The sequence below is a fragment of the Protopterus annectens genome, chromosome 2.part2 (genome assembly GCF_019279795.1).
Source record: "Protopterus annectens isolate FY-2018-M chromosome 2.part2, PAN1.0, whole genome shotgun sequence".
Classification (NCBI taxonomy): Eukaryota; Metazoa; Chordata; order Ceratodontiformes; family Protopteridae; genus Protopterus; species Protopterus annectens.
Window position 1 is genome coordinate 1079853552 of NC_056730.1, and position 19707 is coordinate 1079873258.

At 42.1% G+C, this 19707-nt stretch overlaps 1 protein-coding gene across 1 annotated transcript in view; it reads left to right on the plus strand.

The window, feature by feature from the left end:
• The window catches only part of LOC122795878 (coiled-coil domain-containing protein 17-like), a 748474-nt gene that overhangs the window by 683045 nt on the left and 45722 nt on the right, over positions 1–19707 (plus strand). Inside the window, exons 10-11 of the mRNA XM_044064297.1 lie at positions 2725–2940; positions 19296–19518. Of these exons, the coding sequence (XP_043920232.1) occupies positions 2725–2940; positions 19296–19518 (439 nt within the window). The remainder of the gene's footprint in view (positions 1–2724; positions 2941–19295; positions 19519–19707) is intronic.

The following is a 19707-nucleotide window of genomic DNA, read 5'->3' on the forward strand; positions in this document are numbered from 1 at the left end:
CTATACACATGTTTGTGTGTGTTTGGGATGTCTAGTTTCTTTCTGGTTTTTATATGGCCATGACTGCCCAGCTGTGTACTATCACTACAACTGTGGGACTGCTGGTGACCATGCCCATTCGTGTGTAGTTGCGGCGCGCTGACATGATGCAGTACACCCCCACTGGGTATGACTGCTGACAGTGCAATGTGTGACAGACACGGTATTCCAAGTATCCTTTGTTCCATGAACAGGAACGTTTTGTACTTCGTGCATTTATGTTTGGTTCTCCATATTGTGTGGGCGGGTACTGTGTTGCATACTCTGCATACGTTTCATTGTCCATGGACACTGGTAGGTGCGGTTACTATTGCAGGCGGCCTGTGAGAGTCAGCACTTTCGGTTGCTCATTGCCTGCCGGCTTGGCCACGCCTCCGAGCACATCCTAGTTAGGCTCCCTGGACTCGCGCACGTGCCATATGCACGTGGTTGTGGTTGCAGTGCACACTCATTACTATGCATGTGGCACTGCTATGCCAGTTGTACGCTGCACGGCCGGCGCAAGCCTTACACCGGCCTTGCGCCGAGCTTCATGAATCCGGGGGCATATCTTGTTGCAATCATTAATTAAATACGAAACATTCCCATAAAAGAAACATGATATAGGATGGATAGCATATCTTAAGGTCCATCTATGGTCAGCCACATAAATGATACTTGGCAGGTGTTTTACCGTGTTTTTTTTTTTTTTTCAAATTTCAAAACAGCTTCCAACATCTACCCTCTATTCCATAAGTTTCTCTCATCTCTAACTTTCACAGTGTTATCAATAGTTTCACACAAACTTCAAAGCAACATTTTTAACATTTAATTTACTACTGGAAAACAAATAAATGTATTTCTTTTTGCCACACAGTTCCAGAAATTTCATCATCAGTTCCTCAGTTTCAGATAGTAACATTTGATCTTTAAGTCTCAGAACAGTTACCAAATTGTCCCATACACAGTATCTGCCAATCACTGTCTCATTTTGTGTTCTTAGTCTTGCAGTTGGCTTTCTGTTTTTAAAAACAGTTTTACTTAAAATTGTTGCTGTTTTCATATTTTACCTGTTGCCACTGCTGCATAAGTTTTAACTGCTGCATTCTCTGCTGCAACAAAACCAGACTCCTTCTCAGTTTGTTGCTGTTTTCCTGTTTTATTTTGTGTCTCTGCTGCATAAGTTTTAACTGTTGCATTGTCTACTGTCACATCACCTGATTTCCTGTGTACATTCCCATCCTCAGCACTTCTGAAAATGTTATCTGCCATCTCACCCCATGAAACAGCAGCACTGTCACCTGGATAATATTCTTCAATTATTTTAACAGAACATCATCTCCAAGCCCTCCTGATGGAAGTTCTGTTGTCTGCACCACTCTAACAGACATGCGTACTTCATTTTCCATTCAGACAGATAAATGCTGCTCATTTGTGTCATCCAGCTCACAGGAATCTTTATCTGCATTCTGATTTTCCATATCAAACAGATTTTACTTCAAATTCTAATTTTCCACCTCCAAACTCTCCATGACTTTTTCTGTCCTCCACCATGCTGTGGCTTCTCTTAGACCTCTGTTTTGCTACTCCAGCAGCCCTTTGGCACCATCTGGCAGCTCCAAAGAGAAAGCAGTAGGGAATGTTCCTCGATGCCCTGGCCAAACATTTTCCCTAGTAGAATAAATACCACTTTGGATATCTCCTAAAAAGAAAGGACTAGCCTAGAGGAACTAATCCAGTCAACAAAGGTTAAATAAATAAAATAAAGGAGGGAGTCATCTAAAAAATGACAGACATTTATAGGTGGGTGTAGTCAGCAGCCAGAATCAAAATGCACAAAGTGTAATTTAGCAGCAAACATATGTGAAGGAAATGAAGTGAAGCATATGGATAAGAATAGCAATGGGATTAATGAGGCCACCAAGCAAAGATGAAATGGATGCCAGGTGCTTGCTGTTTTCCTTTGTTAAGATATTCAGGTTATCTAATGCCTTTGAGTTTTACCAATTGCTTGACCAGTTCTACATTCATTTTATTTTGAATACTTTCCTTTCCATTTGGGGGACAGTGACCAGTTACCACGCAATGACCCTAACACGGATTATGCATCTGTACCAAAGAATCATGAAGCTTACAGGAACCAGTTAGACTGGATGGTAGTCACTAATAGTCATTCCCACCATTTTGTTTCTTTAAAAGACACATACTTTCTGGACATCCTTTCCTCCCATTATTACCCTTGTTGCTCTGGTATTTTAGTGGCTTTTGAGGAAAACATCCTCTGAGGGGCGAAAGGACAACAGAGGTGTTTTTAATATTTTTGTGAATTAAAGGCAATATATTTGTTTAAAATCTGTGAGTAATTGTGTGGGTCTTCCCTTTCTTTATGCATTATGTCAAAGAAAAAAATATATAAATATTACCTATCTTATTGCCACACAAGGAGCAGAGGTAGAGGGACAAGATGCAGAACTAACTGCTTTGTAGTTTTACATTTGACATTTTTTCTTATAAGACTTTAAAAGCAGAACAGGATTTCATAGTCATCTAAGAAAACCTTATTAGTGATGCATCCAGTAGCATATGTAAAGAACAAGAATATTTGATGTTTTTCACATGCACTCAGACTATATTAACTATATACTAGCAGTACACAGTTCACTATATCATAATGAAGTTATTATTGTTTCTCTTCTGTCTCTACAGAGCTGGCTTTACACTGTTTTATGACTTCTTATTGGGTTTGGACCCCTCACTCCGAGTGTGTCGTTTAGTGGTGGGACTGTACAGTGAAGGGCAAGAGATGGGTAACCCTTCCCCACTTCCTCCTGTTTACTGTGAAACTGGCTCTCTGACTACGTATTTCTCTGACAGTAAACTGAGAAATAAAGCAACTCTGGCAACAAAACAAGCTGTTCCCAGGTATGTTTCTCATGCATGTTTTGGTATGAATGTACATTTCTATGTATTTAGAAACTCCACAGGATCTGTGAAGTGAAGCCAGATTACTACATTCTCCCCTTCTACCATTCAGGAGCACAACTTTTGTCTGCCAGATATCCAACAAAAAATAATTTGCCAGAGAATTAAAAGCAACCACCAATGAAATATTACCTTGGTCAAAATGGTATGACCTAAGAGCCTGGCTATGTGTAGTTGGAGAAGGAACTGGAAGCCTCCATCACAAGGGGTCGGGTTCCTTCTACTCCACTCATCCAGCATGCAGTGATGGCAGAGTTTTGATATATACAACAAAATAAATCAATTTCATTCAACGCTGACCTAAAGTTTATTCACCACCATGTAGTGATGTTCCACATTCAAGTGGTATCAAACTAGCTCAAGCCATAGCGTAAAGAACCTGGTAGGTGAGCAATGGTGCAGTGCAAATATCTGAACACCCTAAAGTTAATGGGGCCTGATAGATCCGTGACCAGGAAAGATAGTGCCAGTACCCAGGCAAACATCATTCCATGGCCTTCATATGTTATGTTATTTCTGTTCAATAAAGGGAAAAGCTCTAGGCCTGAAAGCATAGTTAAAATATCATTAGCAAAAGTACATGAAGCACTCAGATACTTGAAATTACATGAAACGCTCAGGAGTAGTCCTACATTAGTCACACAGCATGTGACTAGAACCTCTTTCTGATTCATTAGCTTTTCATGGTTAGTCCTATGGAGAGTTTTGGACATTGGTAAGGAAGCAGAGTTTAGCTCACTATCAAAATAGACTCAAGGCATTATGTCCTCCTTCCCACCGTCTCTTCTTTAAAGAGCTACTGAATAAGATAACTTCACCATATAAAATATAGTTTCATGGAAAGCATTTAACAGATGTATTAAATGGATAAAGTAAATATTTTACTGGACAAGAATTTTTTAAAAAGTTGTTTATATTTTAGCAAGCTGTACAGTCACATTCCAGATATAGATTGCTGTACCACAAGTGGCTGGAGAAGCATACTTAGTACACTGTGGCTTAAGGATCACTAGCAGTGCAGCATATTTAGAGCACAGCACTAACACCTGCAGCTGCATTACATATCCATAACAAAGGCAGTCTAGAGTGGGCATCAGAAAAGGTTTCAGTATAGTTTTATGTGCTCATAACTCATCATTGCCATACCTCTCAACTGTCCAGATTTTCACAGAGTGTCCAGATTTTTGCCTCATGTTTTTGGATCTGTCCTTCATAACATTTGTGGTTTTCTGGCAAATTATTGAGGATTGAAGTCACTAAATAATGACATAAATTTCAGTTTCAGACTTCATATCCTTCAGAAAATGTATGCTAACACAAATCCAGCTTTTCTAGCAACATTCCATGTTTGCAAGAACAATATTTAAAAAAACATCCCTCTTTTTGGACCTTTGTGTCCCCATTTTTCCAGATATCTTGCTCAAAGAGGTTGAGAAGTGTGATCATTGCCTATTCAAGGGGATCCAGTATCTGTCAGCCTGGGATGACATGATCGACAGGCTACAATGCTTTGCCAGAGATGGCTTGCACCTGTCACCCCTGCGTTTCCAGATACTGGCTAAGGCTTTTGCCAACCCCATAGTGTCTTTTTTAGGCAAGGTTCAAATGACAAAATTACCACCATAACTGGTACAAATAAACAAAATGTGAGGGTAATGCTACTCAAAGCTAGAAGTCTAAACCTCAAAATGCACTCACTCAAGGCACTCCTTAAAATGAAGAATGACATCTGTGCAGTGACAGAGACCTGGTTCAAGGCTTCAGAGAGCACCCCTGCAATACCAGGCTACAATTCATACCACAATTTTTGGCCATCTAACCTGGACCGAAACACCAGAGGTGGAGGCGTGTCCATATTCACCAAGGATATCCACACTTAGGCTAATTGCCCAACATAATGCATCTGAAATTCTCCAGGTGCAACTAACAGTGGGCAAGACTGCAATCCAAACTGTAGTTTGCTACAGATCCCTCATCATGCCCCAAGACTCCCACTCCACTTTTCTTAACATACTGGAAAATATCAAAATACAACCCAACACCCTCATACTGGGAGACTTCAACTACTCCGCCATTAACTGGGAAAACTACTCATGTACCAACACATTGGCACACCATTTTTTGGAATTCATAAATTCCAATGCCTTGGACCAACTGATTCAGACCCCTACTAGAGCCAGCAATATCATAGACCTAGTCATTACCAACATGGGTGATTGGTGCTCCACACCAGAGGTCAGCCCCTCGTTGGTCATATCCAAACATAAGCTAATTACCCTAGACATCCACATCCCACCCCCACCTCCTATTAAAGAAACCACCATAAAAAACCTCTCAAAAGCCAACTTCACACTTCTTAAGACAGAAGTGGCTAACTTCACCAGTCCCATCCAGATAGACAGTAGCAGTACGACTGCTGAATCCTACATCAGTGCACTGTATGACCACATACACGAGTGCATGGACCATGCCATTCCAAATAGAACCAAGATGATATCCTCCAAAAAAAAGAAGCCAGTCTGGTGGTCCCCTGCCATTAACAAGCTTTACAACAAAAGGAAGAAACTGTTTCAAAAAAGAGTAAAATCCCAAGATTGGAAAAATTCCCTTGTCAGCCTCAGTAAGACGCTGAGATCCCTCATAAAATCATACAAAGCTAGTTACGAAAAAAAAACTGCCACAGATTCTAAAGACAGTCATAAGGCATTCTATAGCTATGTCAAGAATCTCAATGGCAACACTCACATCTGCTCTGAGTTACAGCACAATGACACTAAACATACAGAACCAGCTGATATCGCCAACATCCTGGCAGACAGATTCAGCGCAAATTTCTCCCCCCTCTCACCCATGAAAGGGCCAATCTCTGTACCGGATGAATGCCAAGACTCTGTAATTACGACCACACAGGTGAAAAATGCACATGCCAAAGCCAAAAATACAGCATCCATGGGACCTGACAACATCCCAGGCTGTGTTCTGCATGAAATACAAAATGAACTGGCACCCCACCTAAGTACCATGTTCAGTCATGGTGCACAGCTACGGTGATCTCACTTCACAAAGGTGATCCACCATGGACCCCAGGAACTACCGACCCATCAGCCTGATGAGTCTGATCTGCAAGGCCATGGAATGTATCATCATGGAATTTATAAACAAAGATATAGGTAACCTCCAAACTCTGGACCCACCCAGTTTGGGTTTGTAAAAGGAGATCATGTCTTCTAAACCTGATTGACTTCTTTGAAGCAGTCACCAAAGCCATGGACGAAGGTAAGGCAGTTCACACTGCCTACCTAGAACTCTCCAAGGCCTTCAACACCATCCCCCACGCTGATATTATTGATAAACTCATGAAACTGGGCATAAACCCCAATGTCACATGGTGGGTGGCCAGCTGGCTCACAGACAGAACCCACACAGTGAAAGCCAGTTCCAAATCCGTTTCCAGACTGGTGACAAGTGGAGTACCACAGGGGTTAGTACTGGGTCCCATCCTGTTCGGCATCTACTTCTTGGAAGTCCAAGCCAACAAAGACGGCTTATGGCTAACAAAGTTCGCAGATGATTCCAAACTGGGGGCCATTATTAATCCCCTAAGGATGTGGATATTTTACAAAAGGGCCTCACTGAGACAGATGCCTGGTGTCAAAACCACGGCCTTAAGCTCAGTGCCAAAAAATGCATAGTTATCCCCTTTGGGAAAACCCTGTGCCAACGAACTACCACATAGGCGGTAGTCCACTCAACACTGAAAGTGTGATATGATACCTAGAGACACAGGTAGACAGCAGTCTCTCCTTTGGCAACCACATAGCCACAGTGGTCAGGAAGACTTTTATGTGGCACACCTCATCACAAAAGGCTTCTCATCCAGGAAAAAAAGAGGTCATTGTCCCTCTCTACTCAGCCCTCATTAGACCTATTATAGAGTACAATGACCCATTTGGGATGTACCTCACAAGACATTTGCAGCAACTGGAATGACAGCTGAAATAACTTACAAAGGGGATCACTGGCCTTAAACAGATGCCCTATGCAGACCGCCTTAAGAAACTCTAGCTCTACTCCGTCACATATCGGCTGCTCAGAGGTGATCTCTGCCTAACATACAAAGCCATGTCAAACCCAGAGCTGTTGGACATGCTGCACTTAGAAAAATCAAAATCCCTGCGGGCCACATGATCCAGAGACCTTAACATTGTCACCACAATAAACAGAAATTTCTGGAGGGATGGGTTCCTGTCCCAGAGACTTCCCATACTATGGAACAAGCTGCCCATTCATGTCAAACAGAGCACCTCATTGGCCCTGTTTAAGAAAAATCTGGACAACTGGATGGGGAATAGGAAATTTAACCTGAGTATCCCTTCTGTGGCTCTGCTTGACAGGGGTACAGGTAAATAAATTTCTGGGTGGTAAAGCCAGGGAATCTTTATGGCTAGGTTTGTATAGGCCCTGGGGCCGATAGCCTAGTACCTACCTATGAACCTATGAACATGCTGTATAACAGTGCAGTACTCAAACCTCACACAAAATACAAAGCTTGGAGTACTTTATTCCATAACCAGAGGTTATCTATAATGTTAACATAAATCCCCATCCACAAGCTATTGCTTGTTCTTCTACTCCCTTTTGCCATTGGTGGGGGTGGTGGGAGTGAAAAATAGGTTACTTTTCCAATCTAGTATGTATGGTTGCATTTTCAACAGATCAGCAGATTCCTGTAGAGCTTTCCACAAGACTTGTACATCCTAGCATAGCACTTGTGACAGAACATGACTTGCTAGACACGGCTCCATATATGAAATGCTGCTGCTAGACTCATCCTGCTCAACCTCTTCACAGGTCATCATGATTTCAGTGGGACACAGTTCAGCACTTGTCTGCAGTGAGGGAAATTCACAAGTTGTTTTTTTTTCTGCTGTGTTCTAGTATATGTTTTAAGAACTACTGAATCACAACCTGATCCTCTTCTCATAGTTCCAGTTGGAAATTCCATATGTTTAAATTGCTGCATAATTAAGTTTTAAATTTCATTCCAACTTCTCAGATTTTCTGCATGGAAATCCAAATATCAGATGAGGATGTTGCAAACTGTTTGCATCTGATGAATTGCAAGCAAACTCTAGGTTCCAGACTCACACTGTCCAGCCTCTGTCCCTGAAACACAGTCACTGTTGATGACATATAATTCTTAAATCTGTCCGATGCAAAACAAGAATGCATGGGTTGTACCCAGTGTGCTGGCAGACTTTTACAGAGATACCTGAGCAAAATAATCCGCTGAAAACCTTTAGACTGACTTTTCTGTCTTGAATTTTGTGGAGTAATTATTTAATATTTTATAATAATAGATGAATTTGAATGGAAGTGTTATAGAATCATAAGAATTACAAGGCAACTGAGTCATGTGGACATTTACACCTAGCCAATACCCAGCCTCAGACCAAGCCACGATTCTCATGAATGGCCAGGCCTGTCAAGCCAGGGATGATTTTTGTGAGTACCCACCAAATCATCAAGTTCCCTTTTGAAGGAAGATAAAGTATAATACTGCCTGCTATTAAGTGGGAGTCCATTCCAGACGTGGGGAAGTCACTGTATAATGGATGTTTCTCTCTACCTAGATTTAGTTATCTGATAGTGAAGATTTAGGGTCTTGGTTGAGGTTTTAGTGGAACTGTTTGTTTTGTGGAGACTTTTGTGTCAGTGCACAAAGGTGCGATTCAACAAATGGTACTGAATAGCTGTATACATTTCTGAATTAGGAGGTCTACTTATTTAACCCAGTACGTTAACTTATATCTCTTGGTCTTTCTTTTTATTGTAGTGCGGAAACCCAGATGAAGATCATAGGCTAATGTGACCCTGGTAAATATAAGGCTTGCACAGTTCACTAAACTTTGAGTACAAGTAGTCTGATGTCATTCAACATTCTGTATCCCAGGGTGTCTTACTCACACTAAAAGGTCCACGTTATCCATGCCCACAGTCATGTGTGTGTGCATATGCATATGCATGTATTAGTATGTGAAATGCTGTTTTGCATCTGATGTCTGTTAACTTGCTCAATGTAATCTTTTTTGAAGGAAAACTACTGACAGGTTTGTATGTGGTAACCAGTTTATGAGTTTTGGTCCATAGTCACTGTGCATGTTTATTTAACAGTGCTATGACTACACTGCTGGTCTCATTATATAAATTTTGTCTAAAGGCAGGCCACCAGAGCAAAAGACTCATGAGACATTCTTGAATGTGTATGTAGGATCAGGTGTAGGAGCTTCTTCCTCTTCTGATAAGAATATTTTAACCACAGAAGAAACAATTCATTGAGAGCTACACAGGTATGTGCAGCTTACCATCCAGGATAGGTTTTATCCCATAGAATGTTAAGCAACATGTACGTTAAACGAACACCTTGCACTTTGTATTGTGCTTCCCTTAATGTCCATCTGCATAACAACCAATCCCATTTATGTCCACTTAGTACAATATGGATGTGGTCAGACGTTGTGCAGAAAAACATTAAACAGAACACACCTGTACTGATAAAAACACATGACCGAAATGGCAACATGTAAGGTTTAATGAGGTCTGAATCTCTGCATGGTTTCTCAACATTATCACTTGATGAAGATCATCTGGTGACCTTCATCTTTGCCATGGTTTGGAGATCAGAGTAAGACAAGTGTTTTGTGTGTTTTGTTCAATAAATGTCCATGTTTCATCCGAACTGCTTAATTCCCCAGTTCTTGTCTGAGATTCTGACTCTATGACACTGAAAGACTTAGTTGCTGGAAGACAAGATCATGATGCAAAGATTAGTGCCACAATGTAGGCTGACTAAAAACTCATCTTCCCTGACTCAGACATACCTAGCATTACATGGCATATGTTAACTGTTCACCACAGTGAACCTAACCCTGGGAGTGTTAGTACAGCAGCAACCATCTTCAGGTGTTCTTTTGCCTGTGGTCACACTTTCTTAGCCAGAGAACTACTTTGTGGATTTCTAATTACCAGAAAGATAAGCTTCATCTGTGGTGCTTTTTTGAGAGTTTCCCCTTAACTTCAGTCCTCTACCTGAATACTTTTTTCCACAAAATATTAAGGGAATGTGTTTTTTTTCTCTTTCTTCTCTTTTAGTAAAATCTTCCAGAGTCTTTGCAGTTTACCATGATTTTCAAAGTTTGGCAAAGGCAGATGACTTCTGTTTCCTTTTAAAATTCCATAAAAACTATCACCTCCTTTTGAAGGCTCTACAGATGTTTGAGCAGGAGGAGTTACACATAATTTTTGAAAGTTGCAATCCCTCTCATAGGTTCATAGGTTGATACTAGGCTATCTGCCCTAGGGCATTTATAAGCCTAGCCAAAGTATGTTTGGCTTTTGCCTCCCTTTTAGATTAGTTAATTGTGCCTCTGTATAGTAGGTCACAGAAGATAGCCCTTTTAAGGTTAGTTTATTGTGCCTCTGTCTAGCAGGGACATAGAAGAGATCCCAGAGATAAACTTATGATCTCCCATCCACTCATCAAGATTTCTCTTGAAGAGGGTCAGTGAGGGGCTCTGCCTAACATGGATTGGGATTTTGTTCCAGAGTGAGGGGAGCCTCTGGGATATGAATCTGTCCCTCCAGCATGTCCTATTTATTGCTGTGCTGAGGTTTAAGTCCCTGGAGTGTGTAGCTCTAAGGGATTTGGATTTCCTGAGGTGGAGCATGTCCATTAATTCTGTGTTGGACATGGCTTTATACGTCAGGCATAGATCGCCTCTGAGTAAGCGGTAAGCAACTGAGTAGAGCTGGAGTTTCTTTAGCCGAGCTGCATAGGACATGTGTTTGAGGCCCTTGATCCTCTTGGTGAGGTACTTTTGGGGTTTCTCCAGTTGCTGCAGGTGTCGGGTAAGGTACATCCCAAATGGGGCATTGTATTCAATTATGGGTCTGATGAGTGATGAGTAGAGGGGCACAATGACCTCTCTTGATCTAGATGTGAACCCTTTTGAGATAAGGTGGGCTATATAGAAGGTCTTTCTAACCACTTTGGCAACATGATTGTCAAAGGAGAGATTACTATCTACTCGAGTCCCTAATTACTTTTTCCGTACTTAATGGATTACCACCTAGTTGGTAATTTGTGGGCACTTTGTTTTTCCCAAAGGGGATGACTATGCACTTTTTGGCATTTAGCTTGAGGCCTTGGCTCTGGCACCAGGTATCTGTCTCTGTGAGACCCTTTTGGAGGATGCTTGTGTCAGCCAGAGAGTCGATTATGGCTCCCAGTTTGCAGTTATCTGCGAACTTGGTCAGCCATAGTCCTCCCGTGTTAGCCTGTACCTCAGAGAAGTATATACCGAACAAGAGAGGTCCCAGGACTGAGCCTTGTGGCTGGTTTAGAGTCTGACATGGCACCTGCAATTCTGACCATGTGGGTTCTATCCCTGAGCCAGTTTGCAACCCATCTTATGACATAGGAGTTGATATTTAAGCTGGTGAGTTTATTTATGATGCCCGAGTGGGGTATTGTGTCGAAGGCTTTTGCAAGGTCCAGGTAGGCTGCGTGGACTACCTTCCCTTCATCTATGGCCTTGGTAACTGTTTCAAAGAAGTCAACTAGGTTTAAGAGCAAGATCTGCCCTTAACAAAGCCGAATTGGGTAGGATCCAGTGTCTGGAGGTTCCCAATGTCTTTGTTTATGAGTTCCATGGTGATACACTCCATAGCTTTGCAGACCAGACAAGTCAGGCTTATAGGACGATAGTTTCCGGAGTCCGTTTAGCACCACCTTTGTGGAGTGGGACCACTGTTGCTGTACGCCATTGTTTGGGTACATATCCTGTAGTACGGCTGAGATTGAACAGTGACTTTATGTAAGGGTTCAGTTCTTCTTGGAGCTCGTGTAAGACGCAGCCCGGGACACCGTCCGGTCCCATTGATGCTGTGTTTTTTGCTTTGGAGAGGGCAGCTTTCACCTGTGCATCTGTGATGTCAGGGAGGCTACATTCTGTTGGGATAGACATTTGCTCTTTTGGGGGGGAAGGGGTGAGAAGTTTGCACTGAACCTGTCTGCCAGGATGTTGGCAATGTCTGTGGGTTCAGTGTATTTTTTGTCATTTTGAACTAACTCAGAGCATATCTGGGAGTTGCCACCCAGATTCCTGACATAACAAAAGAAAGCCTTGTGATTATCTTTAGCGTCTTGTGCAATTTTTCCTTTCGAAGCTGGCCTTAGATGATTTTATGAGGGATCGTAGTTTCTTGCTAGTACTGATTAGAGATGCCTACCCTTTTTGGGATTTTGCTCTATCATGTAGTAGCTTCCTCCTTCTGTTGTATAGCTTATTTATGGCCGGGGTCCACCATACAGGTCTCCTGCCTTTGGAGGAGTGAGTCTTGGTTTTATTTGGGATAGCACGATCCATGCATTCCTGTAGGTGTCCATAGAATGCGTTTGTAAAGGATTCTGCGGTTTGGGCAGTATTTTCCACTGGCCCGGGGGCTTTGAAGGATTCCACCTCGGTTTTGAGAAGTGTGAAGTTTGCTTTTGAGAAATTTTTCACTGTGGTTTCCTTGGCTGGGGGTGGGGATGGGATATGGATGTCCAGTGAGATTAATTTATGGTCTGATCTTACCAATGAGGGGTTTACCTCTGGTGTGGAACATAGAGTCCCCATGTTGGTGATGACCAGGTCCAATATGTTGTCCCCTCTTGTGGGAGTGGTGATCAGTTGTTCCATAGCATTTGAGTTTATAAATTCTAGGAACCGTTGGGCGAGGGTGTTGAGGCTTGAGTAGTTTTCCCAGTCAATGTTTGGGTAGTTGAAGTCACCCAATATTATGGTGTTTGAAGAGACCTTCATATTCTCCAGTGTTCTCAGGAAAGCCGAGTGGGGTTCCTGAGTTTGGAAGGGTGGTCTGTAGCAGGCTACAACTTGAAAGGCAGTTTTGCCCACTGTTAGTTGCACATGGATAGTCTCCGATGCTTCGTGCAGTGCCACTAACCTGGAGGTGTGAGTATCTTTGATGAATATGGATACTCCCTTTTGTGATCCATTCCGAGTTTTGGTGCCGAAAAGCATGATATGAGGTATAACCTGGTAGTGCTGGGGTGCTCTCAGGAGCCTTGAACCAGATTTCTGTTACTGCACAGATATCGATATTCTCCATACTGAGGAGAGCCTCGAGTGCGTGCATCTTGAGATTTAGACTTCTGGCGTTGAGCAGCATTACCCTTAGTTTTTTTTTCCTTGTGTTGTCTATGGAGGTGGGCTTGTCTTTTGAGCCTTGCCTAAAAAAGGCACTATGGGGGTGGCAAGAGCCTTAGCCAGTATTCAAAAGCCCAGGGGTGACAGGTGCAAGCCGTCCCTAGCGAAGCAACGTGGCTTGCCGAGCATGTCGTCCTAGGCTGACAGACACTGGATCCCCTTTGAATGACACCAAAACTTTAGCCAATTGTTAAAATTGATCATTTTGTCTTTATACTGTGGCATCATTCTTGGTGAGGGCAAGATGCTACACAAGGTCAGGGTCATACCGGCCTGGGGTACATGATCAGAGAGCTCCTCTATGTTTCTTTTCATACATTACTGTGCCTCTTTGGAAACTAAGCCTGATTAGGTTCCAATCTTGTATCTGACATTAGGATGATTACTACAGTGGGTGTCAGTGATAGCTTTCCCTAAATTCTTATAAATGCAATGTCATCACCATGCTGTCCAGCCCCCCAATAGGCTTTAGCTGCTTGAAATTTAGTATGAAATATCCATGTATTTCCGTTGGACTGGGCTTTATTCCAATTCCACATCGACTGCTACTCTGGTAGCATTTTCCCTGAAGGAGCCAGTATGCACAGCTAAGGCTCTTTTAATCTTATAAGTAATGTTCTGTCCTTTGGAATAGTGGGTGCATATAGTGGTCACCACCTAGTTTTTTGCTTGAAGATGTGGAACATCTAATGATTTAGACTACTTAATTCTCTGAAGAAAGAGGGCTGTCCTACATCTGGTTAAACCTTGGTTTTGCCCATTTACAAACTTATACTATTTATTCAGAATGGGCAACTTCCACCAGAGCTACAGTAAATCCTTTGATTTCAAAGGTCATTCTTGGTTAGAGACTTTCACAACAAAGGTCATGCAGTGTTTGGTTTCAGCAGAGTTTTAGGAGTCTGCATTTCACTCTGACCACCATGAGGGCTACTTTGCATAACTTTAACTGCAAGTTTTGCTTTACTTTTTGTCATTTCTGGTGGATAAAATCCTAGGCTTTCACATAAGCGTCTGGAGATGATTTTTTATTTATTCGTAAGTTGTTCTTTGCTACCTCATGTCTTTACTTTCTGCTACAAAGGCTTTCTTTTTGTCCTTGGAGGTCATACTACTTACCCAATTGATTCCTTTCATTAATCATAAATGGCCTTTCAGTTCAGATAGCTTGCTGAATTTCAGGAAATTTTCAGAGTAGACTTGTTTTAGCTTTGGACAGGTTGCTGCTTTCAATTATGCCTTACATTTGATGATTGGCTATGAAGTGAGAATTGCTACACTTAATGTAGGTTCACTGTCAGGATGCAGCTTGGAAGTGGATGATATGATGGTATGGAGGAGGCTGGACATTCTATGTATCCAAGAGACAAGATGGAAGGGCAGTGCAACAAAGCCACTTGACTTGGGATCCATAGTCTACTACTTGGGAGGGGGACAGGCTAGAAATGGTGTGGGAAATGTGGTAAGAGAGAGGTTCCAGAAGGCAGTGAGGGATATCATCAGAATTAACGACAGACTCATGGCACTCAGACTCCAGGTAATGATAGGACGGCATTCATAATCTCAGCCTATACCCCACAGCAGGGATGCGATAGTGAGGAAAGGAGTGCATTCAGACAGCAGTTGCAGGACCTACTAGATAAATCAGGACAACATGAATTGGTGTAGATAATGGGTGGTTTGAATGCACATATTGGAACAGACAGAACAGGATAGGAGGACTGCCTGGGTCCACATGGGTGGGGCAACAGGAATAAAGAAGGAGAAGCCATTCTATACTTCTGTCTGGCAAATGGTTTGATAGTAGCCAGCACATGGTTCAAAAAGAAAGACATTCTCAAGATCACATACAAGAGTAGTCGACATGCAACTCAGGCAAACTTCCTCCTAGGAAGGAAAAGGCACTGGGGTAGAATCTATGATTGCCGAGTCATCCCCAGTGAAACCGCTTGCTCACATTATAAACCAATGATGCCACAATCAGCTGCAAGCAGTGGTCAGAGAAGGCTCCAAGGTCAACAGAGACCAGGCTGGAGACATGGAAGTTGACTGGAGAGAAAGTACAACAGTTCAAGGAATTACTCAGGGCTCTAGCACCCCAAGAAGAGGAGGAAGTAGGTGTAGTTGACAAAGAATGGCAGTGCCTCAAAACAGCATGTGTTAGGACTACATAACAGATATGTGGCTGAGCCAGGTATGGAAATAAGGTACATAAGGAAAGCTGGTGAAGGAATGCAGAAGTCCAGGAAGGGATCAAAAGAAAGAAGCTGTGCAGGAAAAAATGGGAGAGAGAAAAGAGCAACCAGGCTAGGAAGGAATACCAGCTGGCTAACAAAGAAGCTTAGAAAGGAGTTGCAATAGCAAAAAAATAGGGCATTGGAGGCACTCTACCAGCTTTTGAAAAGTGACTCAGTAGGTGGTACAAAGAAACGATATCAGGTTGCAAGGTAAAGACAGAAAGATTAAGAAGACAGGCACCCTTCATAAGGGATGCCAACCAAAACCTGCTCACCAGTCCACAGGACCTCAAAGGCAGATGGAAGGAGTATTTCCAGCAGCTTCTGAATGAAGATAATCCCACAGAAGCTGTACTGCCCCAGAAACATCCTACAATGAGAGAAGAAGAGGAGCCCATCCTAGAAAAAGTAAGAATAGCATTATGAAAAATGAAGTCAGGAAAGCAGCAGGCTCAGATGAGGTCACACTAGATATGACAAAGATGCTGAATGAGATATGGAAGAAATGGCTCCTGAGGGTACTCATAGCAGTGTGGGGAGAAAGGCATATCGCAGATGACTGGAGAATGAGCACACTTGTGCCAGTGTACATGAACAAAGGGAACACCCTAACTGTAGGCAATACAGAGGCATCAAACTCCTATCTCAATGCATGAATGTTCTGGAGAGGGGGATTGATAAACTGATACGCAGAGTAGTAGAATGTAAGATGGGAGATGAGTAGTTCAGATTCATATCAGGATGTAGCACAACTGACCCAATGTTTGCAGTGAGGCGGATAGTTGAGAAGAAGCTGGAGATGAGGAAAGAGTCCAACTGGGCATTCCTAGACTTGGAGAAAGCTTATGACAAGGTCTGAGGAAAAATGATCTGGGCAGTACTGTGGTGGTTTGAAGTCCCAGAAACATTGGAAGAATTAGTGAAGACTATATACAAGGACCCAATGACTCAAGTACGAACACTGTTCAGCCTCACAGATGGGTTCCCAGTGGGAGTGGGTGTACACCAGGTTTCAGCTCTGAGCCCACTGCTGCTCATACTGGTAATGGACTACATTAGCAAATATGTTGGAGGGAACAGATCAACAAAGTTACTGTATGCAGACAATGCGGCATTACAGGCAGACTCTGAGCAAGAACTTCAGCAAAAAATAGGGGAATGGAATGCAAAACTGAAGACACATGGGATGAAACTTAGCACAGATACGACAGTGGTAATGGCAGCAAATTGGGGAAATCAGAAGAAGCTAAGAACTGAGATAGAAGGGAAGATAGTGGAACAGGTAAATAGCTTCAAGTATCTGGAAGGGGTGGTTGAGGAGAAGGGAAGTCTGAATGAAGAGGTCAAAATTAGAATCAGAGGGGCCGCACCCAACTGACATAGAGTCTCAGGTGTAATCTATGACAAAAGAATGCCAAAGAAGCTGAAAAGTAAGGTGGTGTGACCAGTACTACTGTATGGTACAGTAACCTGGGCAGTAAAGGCAGAGCAGCTGAAGAAGCTAGAGGTGATGGAAATTAAGTGCCTGAGAAGGGTGGTAGGATGCACTCTGTGGGACAGACAAAGAAATGAGGAAATAAGAGCAGAGGCCAAAGTAACTTCAATTGTAGAAAAGGTCAAAGAGAACAGATTATGGTGGTTCAGACACATGTACAAAAAAGCAAAGACAATCTGGTGAAAAAAATGTGGGACAGACAGGAAGAAGGTAAGAGGAAACGAGGATGTCCAGCAAAGAGGTGAATGGATTGTGTGAAAGAAGATCTACGACAGTCAGGCATGAGTGTTGAAGAAGGGAGGAGTGTGGCACTGAATCAAGAGAGATGGTGACAGTTAACATGATACTCCGACCTCATGTAGAAAATGGGGACAAGGGGGCTGATGATGATGACGATGATGATGATTTCATGATTGACCATTTGCATGCGCATGTGCACACATACAAAAACACACGTGTGTGCATACACACCCACACACACACACCCACTCACACACACACACACACACACACACACACACGCACGCACGCACACACACACACACACACACACACACACACACACACACACACACACACACACACACACACACACCACACACTGCTTTTAAATCTTAAATGCATTGGAGTAGAACTCTCTCTTTCATACAGTTGCCTGGATTGCATCATCATCCATGGTTACATCACTGACCATGGCAGGGGCACCAACTCCTTTTTGTGTCAGTAGTCATGGCAGAGGTACCAGTGCAGGTACATGGTGCAGTCCCAGTGGAATGGGCATAGTTAGAATGAGTCAGAGTGTCCCACTGTTAGTTCTACACTGCCGAGACATACTCCTGAAGTGAGAAACAAGGAGATCAACTTACACTGGGACAGCAAGTAGAACTCGATAGAAACACATTTCAGTTTTATTCAACAGTATGGCACTTTCACCCAGGTAAAGGGCTTCTTCAAAACTGAGTACAGCTTGCAGACACACATTTATATAGTTAAATAGTCATGAGGCATGCATGGTAAATGTGGTAAATGACATTTAAGGGCACCAGATTAAAAATACTTTAAAATATAGTGAAATATTAGCAGTAAAAATATGTTGTCAAATGTAAACAAAGTAAAATAATAGTAATAAAAACTCTTTTTATAAACATCTCAGTGGTATAAATTTGTAGTTAAAAATATCAGTCTGTTATTGAAATATGCTTTGTAATTATTTTTAAGATGCTGCTAATGGAAATATAATCATTTAGCTTTGGGGGGTGTATACTTCTCAGCTGTTCTAATTTTGTAGAATATTCCTGATGTTGCCTGTTATTTTTGCCTTGTCTGTTATAAAATTTTTGATTTTCTGGTAAATTACAAAGAAATTCAGTCAGTCAGTCAGTAATGCCACACCATAACTCTCATTGTTCAGAAAATGCATATTGATTTAAATATTGTTTTATTAAGCCTTAAACTGAATTAGAATAATATTTAAAAACTGACCTTGATTGTGGTCTTCCCCCCATTAAGTTTTGCTTTGTCCAGAAATTTTGAGCAAAGAAGTTGAGAAGTATGCTGCCATACAGTATTAAGATTACTGATTTTGTCACATTTGCCAGTACATTAGAGGCAAACTCTCTTTCTGACTCAGAATGCTCTTAAAAGCTGATATGCACATGGGCGATTAATTTGTTAACCTCCAGTTTTGTAACTGTTACCAGGTGTCAGCTCTAAGAGGCAGATATGTCAAATTGTCGCTGACCTGTTGGAAGTAATTAATACACTTACTTTTGTATTGTGGTCAGATTCTGCTTTTGACTGCTTGCAGTGGCTTTTGTGTTTGCATAGGAAGGAGATGGGTCCCCTTCAGATCATTGAACTTTCAAAAGCTTGAATTTCATATGGCCGAAACCATATGATTGAACTTTTAAAAGTTCGAAGGGTCTGAATGGAGCTTTCCATACAGCGTGGAACGGGAATATTTCCCTTTAACGCAATGTAGTGCTTGCCCCCCTGCTAGAAACATTTTTTTTGTTTGTTTTGTTTTAATTTTTTTAACATGTTTGAACTTTTAAATGTTTGAGCATATGGTCTAGGCCATATGAAAGTCGAACATTTGAAAGTTCGATCATGTAAAGTAGACCCAAGGAGTTACAACTCCTTTTGGGTACATGCTGAAGGTGGTGCAGTATTCAAACACTGAGTGTTCACTACTGCTCTTCAAGAGCAGGCATAAGAACAAGCACATCTGAGCCCAGCTGCAGCCTTTCTGTAGGAATGTTTCACGACTGACTGTTTTTGCTGTCCCAACAGGGTGCGCCCATCAACAAGCATTTCCCTTATTATTGAGTTGCAAGCTTCAGGAGGCTATGATCCCTATAGACATGAAGTAAACCATCTCATATCACGAGGCTGGGCCAAGATTGACATCTTTGATGGGCATCATCGCGTCATTAGTGGTCGATGGAAAATTCCTATTCGTATACTTCCTGTTAAACCTTCTATGACATCCAGAGAACTAAATGGAGTGCCACAGGTATGTCTTTTTCTAATTTACTGTTCTGTATATTTCATTAGCTACTTATTTTGATACCATTGTCACTGAGAGTGTCATTATCTCTTTGGAGAGTAGGTATGTGTGCTTCAGTGCAGATTCCCATCCCATGTACTGCTTATAGAAACATTCATTCAATGGAAGATAACACCCTTTAAGTTAAACTAGACT